The following is a 15,393-nucleotide window of genomic DNA, read 5'->3' as shown; positions in this document are numbered from 1 at the left end:
AACAGAAAAGATTGAAATTGTGAAGGATTTCATTTTACTTGGATCCACAATTAACAGCCATGGAAGCAGCAGTCAAGAAATCAAAAGACGTATTGCATTGGGCAAATCTGCTGCAAAGGACCTCTTCAAAGTGTTGAAAAGCAGAGAGGTCACCTTGAAGACTAAGGTGTGTCTGACCCAAGCCATGGTATTTTCAATTACATCATATGCATATGAAAGCTGAATAATGAATAAGAAAGACCAAAGAAAAATTGACGCCTTTGTATTGTGGTGTTGGTGAAGAATATTAAATACACCATGGACTGCCAAAAGAACAAACAAATCTGTCTTGGAAGAAGTACAACCAGAATGCTCCTTAGAAGCAAGGATGATAAGGCCGCGTCTTACATACTTTGGACATGTTGTCAGGAGGGATCAGTCCCTGGGGAAGGATATCATGCTTGGTAAATTACAGGGTCAGCAGAAAAGAGGAAGACCCTCAACGAGATGGATTGATACAGTGGCTGTAACAAAGGGCTCAAGCATAACAACAATTGTAAGGATGGCGCATGACCGGGCAGTGTTTCGTTCTGTTTTGCATGGGTCGATATGAGTTGGAGCTGACTTGACACCTGACAACAAGCTCTGATTTATTTACCTGTTAAGAATCAACAACATTCTCAGTTTAACTCTTTATCGTATTCTTCAGTTCCTTCTTGGCGCTGAATATATATATATATATACATATATAAAAAAAAAAAACACCAAAATAAAAAATGGTTTTAGGAAAAAAATATTTCATTTGAAGGAACTGAAAAGAATCACGCTCTTTGAAAACAGTGATAGAGAGAGAGAGAGAAGGCCAAGCTGAGAAATGCTGGAAAGTCTAGGGAATAATGTTGTAAAGAGAAACCTATGATCCTTTTGGAAAGATTTGCCTAAGTATGTCATTTCGGGACAGCTCCCTGCCACATATGTAAGTTTTGTTAGAAACTAGTCATTCTGCACTGTCAGGATGGGATCATTTCGTGCAGTTTACAATGTGGACAGGCCCTGAGGGGAGGGAAAGCCTAATTTTTGTACTTTCTGGTTTTGCTTGGCTAATCCAAGTTTAATACTGACTACAAGAAAACTTGGATTGTCCTAACAGTTTCTGAGAAGAAAAATAGAATTTAAAAATATAATTTAGAATAATGAGACACTACTCGTATAGATCTCTACATTCAAATGTGCATTCACACCACGTCCATTTAAAGCAATAGATGTAAAGGACTCTCCCACTGAGGTTTTTTGTTTGTTTGTTTGTTTTTTCCTGTCTTTTTACAAACACAACAGGAAGAATACATCTTTGACTGCATGCTTTTAGTTTTCAAAAGACACTTCTGAATCTAATCTACAAGACTGCCTTTAACAATCATTTTATGAGACGTGTAAGAAAATAGAAATCCCTATTTTACAGTCATATTTTTTTGCTGCAGTGGCGTGCAGCTTATCTAATCTTGTTTATTCACCAGAAATAGCAAAAAATTGTTTTTTGTAGTTAAAAAAAAAAAAAAGAAGCCTATTCTCAATGATCCACCACTGGAAACATTCAAAATAATATGTCTCAAACAAATAATGTTACACTTTCAGAACAAAATGGAATAGAGTTACTCAAAGTGGTTTCATTGAAGAAGTTATTCATTTGAATATATAGTTTCTAATATGTTTATTAGAAACATTTTTTAAAAAAAGACATTTATAGCTACTAAATTCTGTATAATATATGGTGATTAAAGACTTCTTGGAATTAGAACTTTGGCTCTGCAATTAGTAACTACGTGATCTTAGGCCAGTCAGTTCACTCTTTTGTAAAGCAAGTATGAAAGTTGTATATGCTGATAGGGGTGCGATGAGGATTAAATTAATTAACACACACACATGCACATATATAACACATAGAACAGGCTATTCACAGTAAGCATTACATAAGAATTACTATTATTATTATCACACTATTATGAAGGAAGGCTCTGTATATTTTTTAATTATATATAATAATCTATAATTATTTTTCATGACAGCAGTCCTTTTCATATTAATAAAAACAAAACATGTAAACCCATTCCATAATTCATTTATTAAACAGACATCTACTAAGCAGTTCTTATGTGTCAGGAACTGCCTCAGGCATTAAATATTTAATATTCTTCAGATTTTATTTGAGATGATTGGAGCACTTTCTTAAACTAATTTCTTAGACAGATTTCTTAAACTTCACAGTAAAAAGGATTTCTGAGGATATTTTAATAGGGGAGATTCTCATCCTTTTCCTTCTTAAACCCATTTCTTGTCTTTCTCTATGCAAACAAATATTTATAGGCCAAGCTCTTTCTTAAAAGCCTTTAAAAAAAAAATTATCTCTTAGAAAGTGATCCAAAATAAACAGTTCAAATAAGATATGCTTTGGGAAAATGTTAATAAACTTGCCTCTGGCAAATTATTTGAGTTTGCTTATATTTCTTTCACTTGGTAGGAATTTTATTTTGGTATTAAAAAAGAAGAAATGAAGAAAAGTGTCATAAAATTTTACAGATGGACACTTTAATTCTAAAGTGATGATTTTCTAATAAAACCACTCTTCAAGATGAGAATTGAAAGGACTTTAAATTTAAATTATATAGACTGGAAAAATAATTAAATCACCAGAAAACTTTGTATCATTGGTATTGGACTAGATTCTCAGCACCCTATCAGTCAGGAGGTACTTACTAAGTGCCTGCTCTTTTAGGTGACATGCTAGACACTGGAGATATCAGAACTTATAGTTGTCAAGTTGGTCCCAACTTATGGTGACCTCATGTGTGTCAGAGTAGAGCTGTGCTCCGTAGGGTTTTCAATGGCTGATTTTTCAGAAGAAAATCACCCGGCCTTCACAATAGGCACCTCTGGGTGGACTCGAACTTCCAACATTTCTGTTAGTAGCTGAGTGCATTAACTGTTTGTACCACCAAAAAAAGCAGCCTTTTCCCCATGGAGCTTATAGCCTTTCAAGAAATATTAAATAATAATTATGAGTGATCAAGTAAATTATATAGTAAGTAAATAAATATCTACCAGAAAATAAGTCGAGCCCTTCTGGAATGTGGACATATAATATAAAATAGTCCATGGCTTTCTTCAAAATTTTAAAATCCTGTGTCAAAGATTTCCTTACCCTTAGCTCTTGATGTCCATTTCTCCAAAGGTTAAAACTGTTGAGAAGAGCGTGGAAGTATAATGAAACCTGTGAGATCCTGAACTCAATGAGACTGCCTTATTTTTCTGGGTTTCTCAAGTTTTCTATCTTTGATAGGATGCAGTCATACCACTTTTCTATTGCTCGTTTTAGTAGTAAAATTTGAGTTTTCCTTTTCTGACAGGCTCCTGCCTTACACAGGTTCCAATTTTGCTAGGTTTTACTGTATTACCTTTACATTTTTTAGCCAAGGAGAAGAAACTTTACCTACACCAATGTAATGCTGGGAATAACGAGGAAAGCTAACACAATCACAGGTACACATAGGTGCCTGAGGTGTTGATTGGTTATTCTTTTCAGGAACGATGGTATGTATGTTGTTGTTTGCTATTGTCAAGTCAGTTCCGACTCACAGTGACCCTATGTACACCAGAACAAAATACTGCCCGGTCCTGTACCATTATCATGATCATTGTTACGCTTGAGCCCATTGTTGCAGCCACTGTATCAATCCATCACATTGAGGGTCTTCCTCTTTTTTGCTGATCCCAAGATTTGGTTTTTATAATTTACCAAGAACGATGTCCTTCTCCAAGGACTAGTCCCTCCTGATAACATGACTATGTGAGATGAAGTCTTATCATCCTCACTTTTAAGGAGCATTCTGGCTGTACATCTTCCAAGACAGAATTGTTTCTTCTTTTGGTAGTCTACGGTATATTTAAATAGTGTTAACCACTTAATAAATGTTGTTGCTGTTGTTGTTAAGTGCCCTCGAGTCAGTTCTGACTCATAGTGACCCTGAGTACAACAGAACGAAACACTGCCCTGTCCTGTGCCCTTCTCATGATCCTTGTGTTTGAACCCATTATTGCAGCCACTGTGTCAACCCATCTTGTTGAGCGTCTTTCTCTTTTTTGCTGACCGTCTACTTTTCCAAGCATAATGTCCTTCTCCAGGGACTGATCCCTCCTGACAACATGTCCAAAGTATGTGAGTTGCAGTCTCGCCATCTTTGCTTCTAAGGAGCATTCTGGTTGTACTTCTTCCAAGACAGATTTTTGGCTGTTTTGGTAGGACACGGTATATTCCATATTCTTCTCCAGCACCAAAACTCAAAGGCATCAATTCTTCTTTGGTCTTCCTTATTCATTGTTCAGCTTTCATATGCATATGAGGTGATTAAAAACATCGTGGCTTGGGTCATGCACACCTTATTCCTCAAAATGATATCTTTGCTATTCAACATTTTAAAGAGGTCCTTTGCAGCAGATTTGCCCAAGGTGATGTGTCATTTGATTTCTTGACTGCTGCTTCCATGGTATTGATTATGGACTCAAGTAAAATAAAATCCTTGACAACTTCAATCTTTTGTTCGTTTATCATGGTGTTACTTATTGGTCCATTTGTCAGGATTTTTGTTTTCTTTATGTTGAGATGTAATCCATACACTTTTCTCCATGCCTCTTCTCAACAGTTTAGACCTTTGGAGAAATGGACGTCAAGAGCTAAGGGTAAGGGAATCTTTGATACAGGACCTTAAAATATTGAAGAAAGCCTTGGACCATATTATATTTTAAGTCCACATTCCAAAAGGGCTTAACTTATTTTCTGGTATTTATTTATTTATTTAGTATGCAATTTACTTGATCACTCAAAATTATTATTTAATATTTATTGAAAGGTTGTAAGCTCCATGGAAAAAGGCTCCACCTGTTTCGGTGGTTGCTCTTTTGATGGTGCAAGGGCTGTGGTCTTTGATCTTCATTAGTAAGTGCTTCAAGTCCTCGTCACTTTCTTCAAGCAAGGTTGTATCATCTGCATAACTCAGGTTGTTAACAAGCCTTCCTCCGATGTTGATGCCCCATTCTTCTTTATATAGTCCCCCTTCTTTTATTATTTGCTCAGCATACAGATTGAATAAATATGGTGAAATGATACAACCCTGATGCACACATTTCCTAACTTTAAACCAGGTAGTATCCCCTTGTTCTGTTCAAATGACTGCCTTTTGATCTACCTACAGTTTCTTCACAATGGTATATATAGCTACCACTTACTTGTTTATACCTCTAGGCTTCATCTGGAAGCTACTGTCCCACTGACAGTACATATTTTTGGCAGGCAGGGCCCTGTACAACAGTTTGAAAATGAAAAAACAGGTGTATGTCACAAATTAGTTTTTATAGTGCGTTGTGTGATGTGATGGTGAATTATTGAATTTTTGGTGGGAAAAACATGAATTTTGAAATTTTTTATTTGGTACTCATGTGTACCTCTGGACTTTGGGGGTACAGTTTGTGTTCACAGGGGGTACACGTATGTTCCTCTGGACTCCAGGGATATGATTTGTGGAACAAAGCATAAAACAAAAACCATATTCCCCACCAAAAATTCAGACACATTTAATGATTCAGCATGCCATCCAGTACTGAAAACACAGAGTATCAACAGAAAAATTAAAAGGAAAAAATAGTTGTGGCATGAAAGGGTTAACATTACTGCTGTTGTTTCCTCTGGCTCATTCCTCACCTTTTCTTTTTCTTAACTGCCAGGAAGGATTTTGCTAACTAGTGTGGCTGCAATCATTAATGATTTGGTGAAATTCCAAAATCCACAACCCCTAAGAATCTCCCTGGGTCCCCTACTTGGAGAAAAACTGCAAGCAACTTACAGCATACTCAATTAGAAAGGCTGGCCTGGAAAACCATTTATGTAGTTTCTCTACTTTTGTTTTGGGGAACCATCCAAAAGAAATGTCTAGAGAATCAGATATAATTTTGAACAGGGTATGCTAACGTGGCTTCAACATTGATTTTACTTTTCTAGTAATTTTGCACTCTACATCATTTTTTCCAGTAGTGTGTCATGTTGTACCAACTAACTGTCTGGTCATATTTTGCTCTGGTGTTTGCTATAGCAAAAAGTGCAGATAAAATTACCTCCCTCAACCTAATGTGAATTGCCAGTGAATCTCCCAGAATGCATCCCCTCCCTTTTTGCCCACCAAATCTATGTGATTTCAAAAGGCCTATCATCTCTTGATCATTTTTTGAATGGAAAATAGTGACTTTTTGTTATATTCAAATAATTAGAACTTCATTTTGGTTATTAAACTCAGCCATCATAACTAATCACTAGAAAATAGTTTTTAGTGTTTTGTTTTGTTTGTTTTATAATTCTTCCCTAAAATAAAAGTGTATTGCTTATACCACTTGGAGTTAGTAAAGGGTGAGTGTCAGGGAATTCTCACATAATCCTACCCAGTTTGATCACATACTCTCTCCAGCTAGTAACCATCAGCTCTTGACTGACCACTCTCAGCCACACCCTAAATGATGTTTTGGGAGTGACTGTTTCAGCTGAATACCAGGCAGCAATCAAGAGTGACACAACCCCGTTGCTGAATCTAGGTCAATGTGGCTGCCCACTTAACAGCTATACTCGTCACTGGCAACCAGGAAATGGATTCCAATTCCCACACTGGGGGATCTCCCTCGAATACTATCACCCAACTTCTATGTGTTCTTTGGCATATTCAACTGAACAGACTGAAGTTTCCACATTTCTCCAAGGAATTTACAACCAACAAATTGAACAATACAAAGCCTTAAACATTTCTCTTACATATTTCCACATGATGTGTGTCTGCATTTGTGGGAGGTAGGGAGGCTTTAGTATTTTGGTTTGACATTTTACACTATATTTTCCTTTTTAAAAATTTCAACTGCAAAGAAACACAGTCAAAAACAAAACAAACCAAAATCCCATTGTCATCAAGTCAGTTCCGACTCACAGCTACCCAGACAGAGTAGAACTGCCCCATAGGGTTTCCAAGGAGTGGCTGGTGGAATCAAACTGCCAACCTTTTGGTTAGCAGCTGCAGCTCTTAACCACTGCTCCACCAGGGCTCCTACATGGTGAAGGGAAGTGAAATACTTTGAACAAAAATGTTAGAGAGCTCCTCTTTGAAGCATATTTTATTCTCATGATACTCATTTATACGCCATTTTTTTATGTTTACCCACAAAATAAAACAGATTAAAGATGTAATGCATTTTAAATTCTGTGATTTCAATTAATTCTGAAATTAATGCTTAACTTTTCTATCATTCTCTTTTATAATCCTTGATAAATTACCCGTGTTTCTTTTCAATATACAATTTGTTTCTTTTTTAGTGGTCCCTGACCTGTGTGATACTTGCGGTGAACACAGAATTTGACTGAGCTAATCAGTTCAATTGTTTTTTTTTTTTTTTTTTTCTGTTTTAGAAATAAATTCATACCATCTGGAAGTTTTTAATATCCATTTAAATCCAAAAATTTCCTATGCTAGAAAGACTGACCTTCCTTTGTTACAGTGACAGAAACTCTAGGATTAACTAATTTATTGAAAAATACATGAGTTCTAAAGGACACAAAGGAAATAGGTTACTTCACATATATTTTGCTAGGTTAAAGTTTTCATATTTTAAATGATATGTCATTTCATATTTATTAATTGCCTACTGTATGTAAGGCCCTGTAAAAGCTACTTTTGGGATATTAAAGAATGTATACGACTAAATCTTGCCCTGAAGTAGTTTTCAGGCTAGTAAATTAGATAAAAAGCTATAAGTCAAAGGAGACGAAGAGCCAAGGGAAAGGTATAGATAAGGGAGATGAGAGGAGGAAGGGAATTATTTTATCAGGGCAAGTCAACGGGGTTTCATAGATAAGGTGACCTTTTGGTTGAGTCTTGATATTGAGTAGGATTGGAGCATATAGATATGAGAAAAGATCATTTCAGACAGAAGTACAGCTTGAAAAAAGTCATGGAGACAAATAAATATAGGCTAGGCATTAGAAAGGTGGGTCATTCGATTTCTTAAGAAGGTAGTTAGTGCCTGAATGACACTGAATTGCACATTAGGAATTATCTAAAAGTGTTAAGCTTCCAAAGTTGGGGTGGAGGTGGGAAATGGAGAAGGGGATGGACATGAGAGAACAGAAATAAAATAATATTAATCTATTTAGTATCATCATCCAGAGGTTAGCAATTTGCATAATCAAGATGGCACAATATTTATGTGGAAACTCTCTACTTGAAGTGATTTTCATTAGTCAGATGTTTTGATTTAATCACTTCATGAACTGTATCTAACATCTGTAAAATGATGAAAGGTGGAGGCTGATTTTTAGTTTCAGTCCTATATATCTTTAAAACATGTCTATATTGTGAAATACCAAATATATTAAGTACTACCATTCTCATCCAGTCATTCTTTTTACATTTATCAGTACCTTACAAAAGGAGCCCTGCTGGTGCACCAGTTAACCCGTTAACCAAAAACCCTATGGGCAGTTCTCTGTCACATGGGGTCACTATGAATTGAAATCAACTTATTGGCACCTAACAACAAGTCTGTATAAGATACTGTGCTTACTGCTGTGCTTGATTTAAAAAGTGGGGGCCAGTAGGGAATATCTTTAAAAGGTGTATAAGCAGGGATAAAATGAGTATAGAAATAAATATAACACAAAGCTACTAAAATGGGTATTTCCACATGAAAACCAAGACTCCAGAGGGCAAAACTTAGATCCTTGAGGACAAAAGGAGCCCATTTGCCATTGTATCCTTCCACAAGAATCTGATGTTGGTATTTTTCCATAGACCAATAACATCTAGATATAGAGCTTATTTAAACATGATGTAATATGTAGAAAAAATCAAAATCTTCAGACAATTAAGCAGAATGTTTTTTTTGACATGAGCAATGGTGCTGACCAGAAGAAGGGGTAGCTGTATGGGATACTAGTCATAATAAGTTTTAACATGAATAGGCCACTTTAGCTTTCATTTATTTGTGGGAGAAGGATTGGGAAGCCTCTCAATTTTTGTGTTTTAAAAAATTAGTTGGATTAAAAAACCCTAAATCTGAGACTCCATTGAATATCGTAGTGTAAAGAACATCTCTAGCAGTTAAAATCAGTCTTCATGTGAAACATGCAAATTCAACAGGCTTGGCTTTGGCCTATCTCATGTTTCTACCAGGAAGAGGCGATTTGGGCCTTTTTATCTTCAGACAGAATTGGCTACATTTGAGGAGCTATTGCAGCTGTGTTGGATATTGCTGAAAATTCCTAACTGTGACTCAGATGACAAATTATACTTGATAGAGAGTCTAATGCGGTTTATAGAGTGGGAACTTCAATCCCAAGAATGATTAAGTTAGCTGAAGACCCAACAGGGAACTCCTACAAGATGCTTCATCCCAGCCTCTGTATCAGGGCTTGCAGCTAACTTTAGAAAGCAGTCACGATTTTCAGGGATGAGTCAGTCTGCTAGGTAATGAGATGAATTCCAGTTTTCTATGAGTTTTCAAGTAAAATTGCAAAAACAAATGATGATAGCAAATAAAATCATCGCTGAAACGTAAGTATATAAAAACCATTCAGGAGTGCAATTCAAACAGGTACTGGTCAGTAGTTTCCCTTTCTTTGACTAAGCAGCCTAGTAAGTAGATAAGATTTCAAGTGACAGATAAGATTTCAGGTGACGGGTTATATCCACATAAATGAAGAAAATCATAGATGTTTATCCATTTATATGGAGGAAAATTGATACAGCAAATACAAATTATCCTTATATGTGCATCAAGTCAGTTTCCAGGAAATTGAACTTGCTCAAATTTTTGTCAACCTCTAAAAGTATATGTATATGTACATATATGTAATCATGCACAAATACATAGGGAATTCTCTTTCATATGCTAAGATTCACTTCATCATCTCTCAGTACAAACTGAGTATATATAGTGAGGTTTTAGTGAAATTTTTTATACAGCAATACTAAAAACTGTCCAACAATCCATGATGAGCCAAAGATCACAAGCATAGTGATTTTTTAATTGGCCATGAACTCTACAATTGCATTCTTTCTCTGAATTTTTTTTATATAATCCTCCCTCAGTACAAACACAAAATTTTTATTCACTCAATTTCTAAATTGCATAAAAATATCAGTACCATAATTAGTAAGGCGTCCTGGTGGCACAGTGGTTAATTGCTCAACTGTAAACTGAAAGGTCAGCTGCTAACCCACCAGCCACTACTTGGGAGAAAGATGCGGCAGCTTGCTTCTGTAAGGTTACAGCACTGGAAACCTTATAGGGCAGTACAGCCCTCTTTTGTACAGTTGCTATGAATTGGAATAGACTCGATGGCAATGGGTACCATAATCAGTGACTAATTCAAGTGGAAAGCATGGTAAAAATATTTGGAAAATGTGCTATTTAGTTCGAATTCCGAAGACTAATTTTGAGAGTCATGTAACTATTTTCAACTTTCTCTTCTTGAGGTAATTTTCAGCTGAAAAATATAGAGATAAAAAGTCAGAATTTCAGGTTCAATAGCAAAGGATACAAAGATAATATGTAGAAATAGAGGTATTTAGTGTCACTTTGAGGACAAAGGTGTACCTGACCTAAGCCATGGTATTTTCAATAGCCTCATATGCATGCAAAAGCTGAACAATGAATAAGGAAGACCCAGAAGAATTGATGCCTTTGAATCATGGTGTTGGTGAAGAACACTGAATATACACCATGAACTGCCAAAAGAAGGGACAAAATCTGTCTTGGAAGAAGTACGTCAGAATGCTCTTTAGAAGAGAGGATAGAATGCTCTTTAGAAGAGAGGATAGAGAGGCTTCGTCTCACATACTTTGGACATGTTATCCGGATGAACCAGTCCTGGAGAAGGACATCTTGCTTGGTAAAGTAGAGCATCCGAGAAAAAGAGGATTGAAATGGTGGCTGCAACAATGGGCTCAAACATAACAAGGATTGTGAGGACGGCACAGGACCAGGCAGTTTTTTGTTCCGTTGTACCTAGTGTCACTATGAGTAGGAACCAACTTCACTGCACCCAACAACAGCAAAAATAGTGTTTCAAAACTCAGCGCACTGTGTACGCTTCATTTTACTAAATGTCAAGGAAATCTGAGTCTTGTGCAAAAGTAGAACTTCTTGTCTAACAAGAAGTGGTTATCAGCCTAGTGCTATACAGAAATAGACAATTTACCCCACTTGGATATTAAGAGAAAATTAAAGAAAAGGGTCTTAAACAGTCAATGTAATCACTCAAATACTTGACTATCGCATATTACTGCTAATGTCATTACCTCAATCTTGGGAATATCTATAGTTAGATATATTCAAGTCTTTCAACTATAACATGGCATTTTTTCAACTGTATTTGTGGCTCTATTCCACATATATTGGTATTTGTTCAAATACCTTTAAAGAGAACACAATTCTCCAGATATGGTTTCATCCATTTAAGCTGAGCGACCTGATCCTCCCCCTAGTAAGAGAAGAGAAGACCTACATTATAGTTTACAATTGTAAGTTATCTTAACTTAGGTTGCAATTCTGCTATGGATTCAGCTTTTGAAGTGAATATTGTCAGAGGTACATTTCAAAATGGCTTTACAGAGATATGAAATCATATAGAAAATGTCCATAAAAATAAAGCATCTCCTTAGCTTGAAAAAGAAAAACACACATAAAGCAGTGTAACAGGGAGAGACGGAGAGAGAAAAAGAAAGAGGGAGGGAGAGAGAGTGAGAGAGAGGCAAGGAAGAATGTACTTGAAATACTGTTCTTCCATGTGTTTTTCATGATGGAGATAATTGATTGTCTTATTGCTGTTGTAGAGAACACTGCTGACATTCACTGGCCTACTCAGTTAATCACAGCTGTGCTTCTGCATTTCTCCCAAGCTCCATTTTCCATGGAACTGGAAAAGCTTTGCATTTTTGGTTGATAATCTGCCACTCCCTTGCTTTAGCTCATCTTTCCAGCCACTCTCTACATTGAAGAGGAGCCAGATTAATCAGTGTTTTAGTTGGTGCAGGTGTTTAGATTGGTGTTAAAACTCCAAATGCAAACCAGAGAGCAAAAAGACATGTCTGTGTGTCCTGGTAAATATCAGTGAAGGCAAGGAGGTATAGAAAGAACTGTGCCTTTAGATTACTATCAGCTCCTGGATAGCATAATAGGATTCACCAGTGTGTGTATTTCACCTAGTCATGACACCACCTCAGATTCACACCCCTCTAGACTCTGTATCAGAAAGCACTTTGACATGAGGAAGAAAAGGAACTGGGACATAGAATTCAAAAGATCTTGGTGTAGGGCCTTCTGATATACCTGGGGTAACGAAGAATGGTAAATCAGAAAAATGGAGTATGAATTCTCCCCATCTGTCTTGAAGACCTTGAAATGTAACAATACTTTGATGTGCAAAATATCAGCTAACTTTTCTTAAATGCATACTTCAGGCATGAAATCTTTCTCATGAGTATAAGATTTTTATATGAATGGCTAATCAAATTAAGAAGTTTAGGACAAACCAAAAATGCAATAGAAACTATTATAAACGTAATGTGCAATATAAGGAGCCCTGGTGGCGTTGTGGTTAAGAGCCTGGCTGCTGACTAAAAAAGGTTGGCATTTGGAATCCACTAGCCACTCCTTGGAAACTCTATGGGGCAGTTCTACTCTGTCCTATAGAGTCACTATGAGTTGGAATAGACTCAACGGTAATGGATTTTTTTCATTCAATATAAAGCATAAAAGAACATTATTTTAAAAATACTACATCCAATTTTCATGTTGGAAAACAATTTCAATGAGCAAATTTAATAATTTTCAAATTTTATGGACAATCTAAAACAATATGAGAAATTATTTAATGTAAGTATATGGATTCTTATGTAAGCACGAAACATGCCATAAAAAAAAAAAGTAATCACGTTTCTGAATTTCTTTGGAGGCAAGAGGATTTTAAAAAGTATAAGGTGAAGGTAATTGGAGGATAGAAAGACGCATATAAGCCTTTTTTCCTGACATTTGCAGTATGGTCCAGTAACCCATTTAAAAAAAACAAAACAAAACAAAACATTGCATTGAGTTGATTCCAACTCATAGCGACTCTAAAGGACAGAATGGAACTACCCCATAAGGTTACCAAGGAGCACCTGGTGGATTTGAACTGCCAACCTCTACGCCACCAGGATTTCCAATGGTCCAATAGAAAAGCTAATATTCATGATGGTTCTACATCTGTTTTCTTTCTCAATAAGTGACTTTCCAATCTAAAATCAGAAGATGCACAAGTTTGCCCCACTAATTCCTCTTTCTTGTTATCAGATGATGCCATCCTCGTTGGTACAACTTGGTTTGTGCTCCTGGAAACTAGGGGTATAAGGAAGGCAATTGGGACCCTGTTAGCTCATGCTTATTGAATAGATGCACACCTGGGAAAATGCATATGACATCAATTGACCAAAAATAGAGGAACATGAATTGAGAGAAAGAAAAAGACAAAAATAGCCTTAAAGAAGACAATTTCCCTGAGGAGGGGAGTTTTGAGCTGGGTCTTAGAGAACTGGCTTCCATGAATTGGTGTGATGTGGAGAGAATTATGTGCACACGCATGGATCTGGACATAGTTAAGTTATGCAGAGGAAAACAAATGCAAGTCACCTTGACTGGAATGCAAAGGCCTGTGGTAGAAAGTAGAGATAATGAAGGGATTGTGGGCTGATGATTAGGGTATAAAGAAAGAGTTTGATGACTATGCTGTGGACAAGCTTTCTTATTGAGATTTATCAAAGACCTACAAATAGTCTTTTCCTTTATTTCAAATATAACTGAGAATTTTTCATGTGATCCGGAAGTACATTTGAAGGTCTAAATTTAGAAATATTTATTCTAATCCTGATAAAATACCAAGCTCCTGATTTTTTTTTTTTTTTTAAGGAGCCCTGATGGACCAATGGTTAAGCACTCTGCTACTAACCAAGAGGATGGCAGTTTGAGCCCACCCAGCAGCTCCACAGGAGAAAGACCCGGCAATCTACTGTCATAAAGAGCACAGCCTAGAAAATCCTATGGGGCAGTTCTACTCTGTCACATGGGGTCACTATGAGTTTTAAATCAACACAAGGGTATCCAACAGCAACTTTTTTTTTCTTTTGCCATTTCATGTGATAAGCTGTTTCTCTTCCTGTTTCTTTTAAAATCAAGACATGAAAAGGCTGAATTTTCTCTAGAAAAATCTCTTCTGACTTTCATAAGCAAAGCAGCACAAAAATTGGAAATCTTACAAGAAAGCACTCTTGACAAGCTAAAGAAATTTGTGAAAAATGGAAACAACTCTAGACAAGTATCTAACTTTTAGGATGACATTTAAACATAGCTCAGATAACTTGGTCTTTTAACATTTGCGTGAAATTCAATGTCCAGGACCCAGGGTGGGTGGATGAGTAAAAGGGACAAACAGAGGCTTTTCTTCTAGTTACTCTCTTACAGTTCCCTATTTAAATTGAGTTAGGGTGGATTCTGGGAAAATGCCAATAGAAAATCTTTTAGGAAGATAGTTTGCAAATAGCCATGCCCAAGAAATGGGCATTGAGCAATTTCTCAAACTTACAAAGTATTGTGAGTATGGCATTATGATGTAAAATTAAAAAAAAAAAATACATTTAATTCTTACATTACAACATGGCAAGGCAGAGCATTTCCCTATATGTTCATAAGTTACACACACACATATATATAAAAGACTAAAATATGTAACAAACTTATGCATAACCAGACACATGCAAGCTCCAGATGTGCTGTTTTTCTTGCTTTGTGGGTTGTGTCTTCTATAAGGGAAAAAGAAATATTAATCATTTTTTTTTTACTGCTAAGGGGATGGGTGCTGCTCTCATATTTCAGAAAGGGGCTGGAAAGTGAGAGAAGCCAAACTTTTTCCTATTTAAGGGCAAAGCAAAGCAATCTCAGTGGCTGAGTTTTATGACGGGCCCGGTGCTGAAGGGCAGGGAACAACTGATGGTGCTACTTTGAACTGCTTTTCTTTTCTCCTTTTTGCACAAAGAGTCTCATGTCTGATATTTAGACATGATGAGCTTTGTGCAAAAGGGGACCTGGCTACTTCTTGCTCTGCTTCATCCCACTATTATTTTGGCACAACAGACCCAGGAAGGTGAGTAGGTACTGATTTCAAGAAACTTTGAGGCTGTGGTCTTTACTTCTCCTTACAAAGAGGGGAAAGCAGTCTCCTAAAAGATAATTTTCTCCATAAGATCCCAATTGTGCAATGTTTAAACTGATCATGATTGTGCTTTTTACATATGTTTAAAA

The 15,393-nt window shown here is 36.4% G+C and overlaps 1 protein-coding gene across 1 annotated transcript in view; it reads left to right on the top strand.

Annotated features, from left to right (window-relative positions):
• Positions 1-15,010: 15,010 nt before the first annotated feature.
• Positions 15,011-15,393, top strand: part of COL3A1 (collagen type III alpha 1 chain) — a 42,756-nt gene continuing 42,373 nt past the window's right edge. Inside the window, exon 1 of the mRNA XM_064286907.1 lies at positions 15,011-15,235. Within this exon, the coding sequence (XP_064142977.1) occupies positions 15,151-15,235 (85 nt within the window). The 5' untranslated portion in view covers positions 15,011-15,150. The remainder of the gene's footprint in view (positions 15,236-15,393) is intronic.

This window comes from Loxodonta africana, chromosome 6 (assembly GCF_030014295.1).
Source record: "Loxodonta africana isolate mLoxAfr1 chromosome 6, mLoxAfr1.hap2, whole genome shotgun sequence".
Taxonomy (NCBI): domain Eukaryota; kingdom Metazoa; phylum Chordata; class Mammalia; order Proboscidea; family Elephantidae; genus Loxodonta; species Loxodonta africana.
This window is presented reverse-complemented; position numbering and strand designations above follow the sequence as displayed.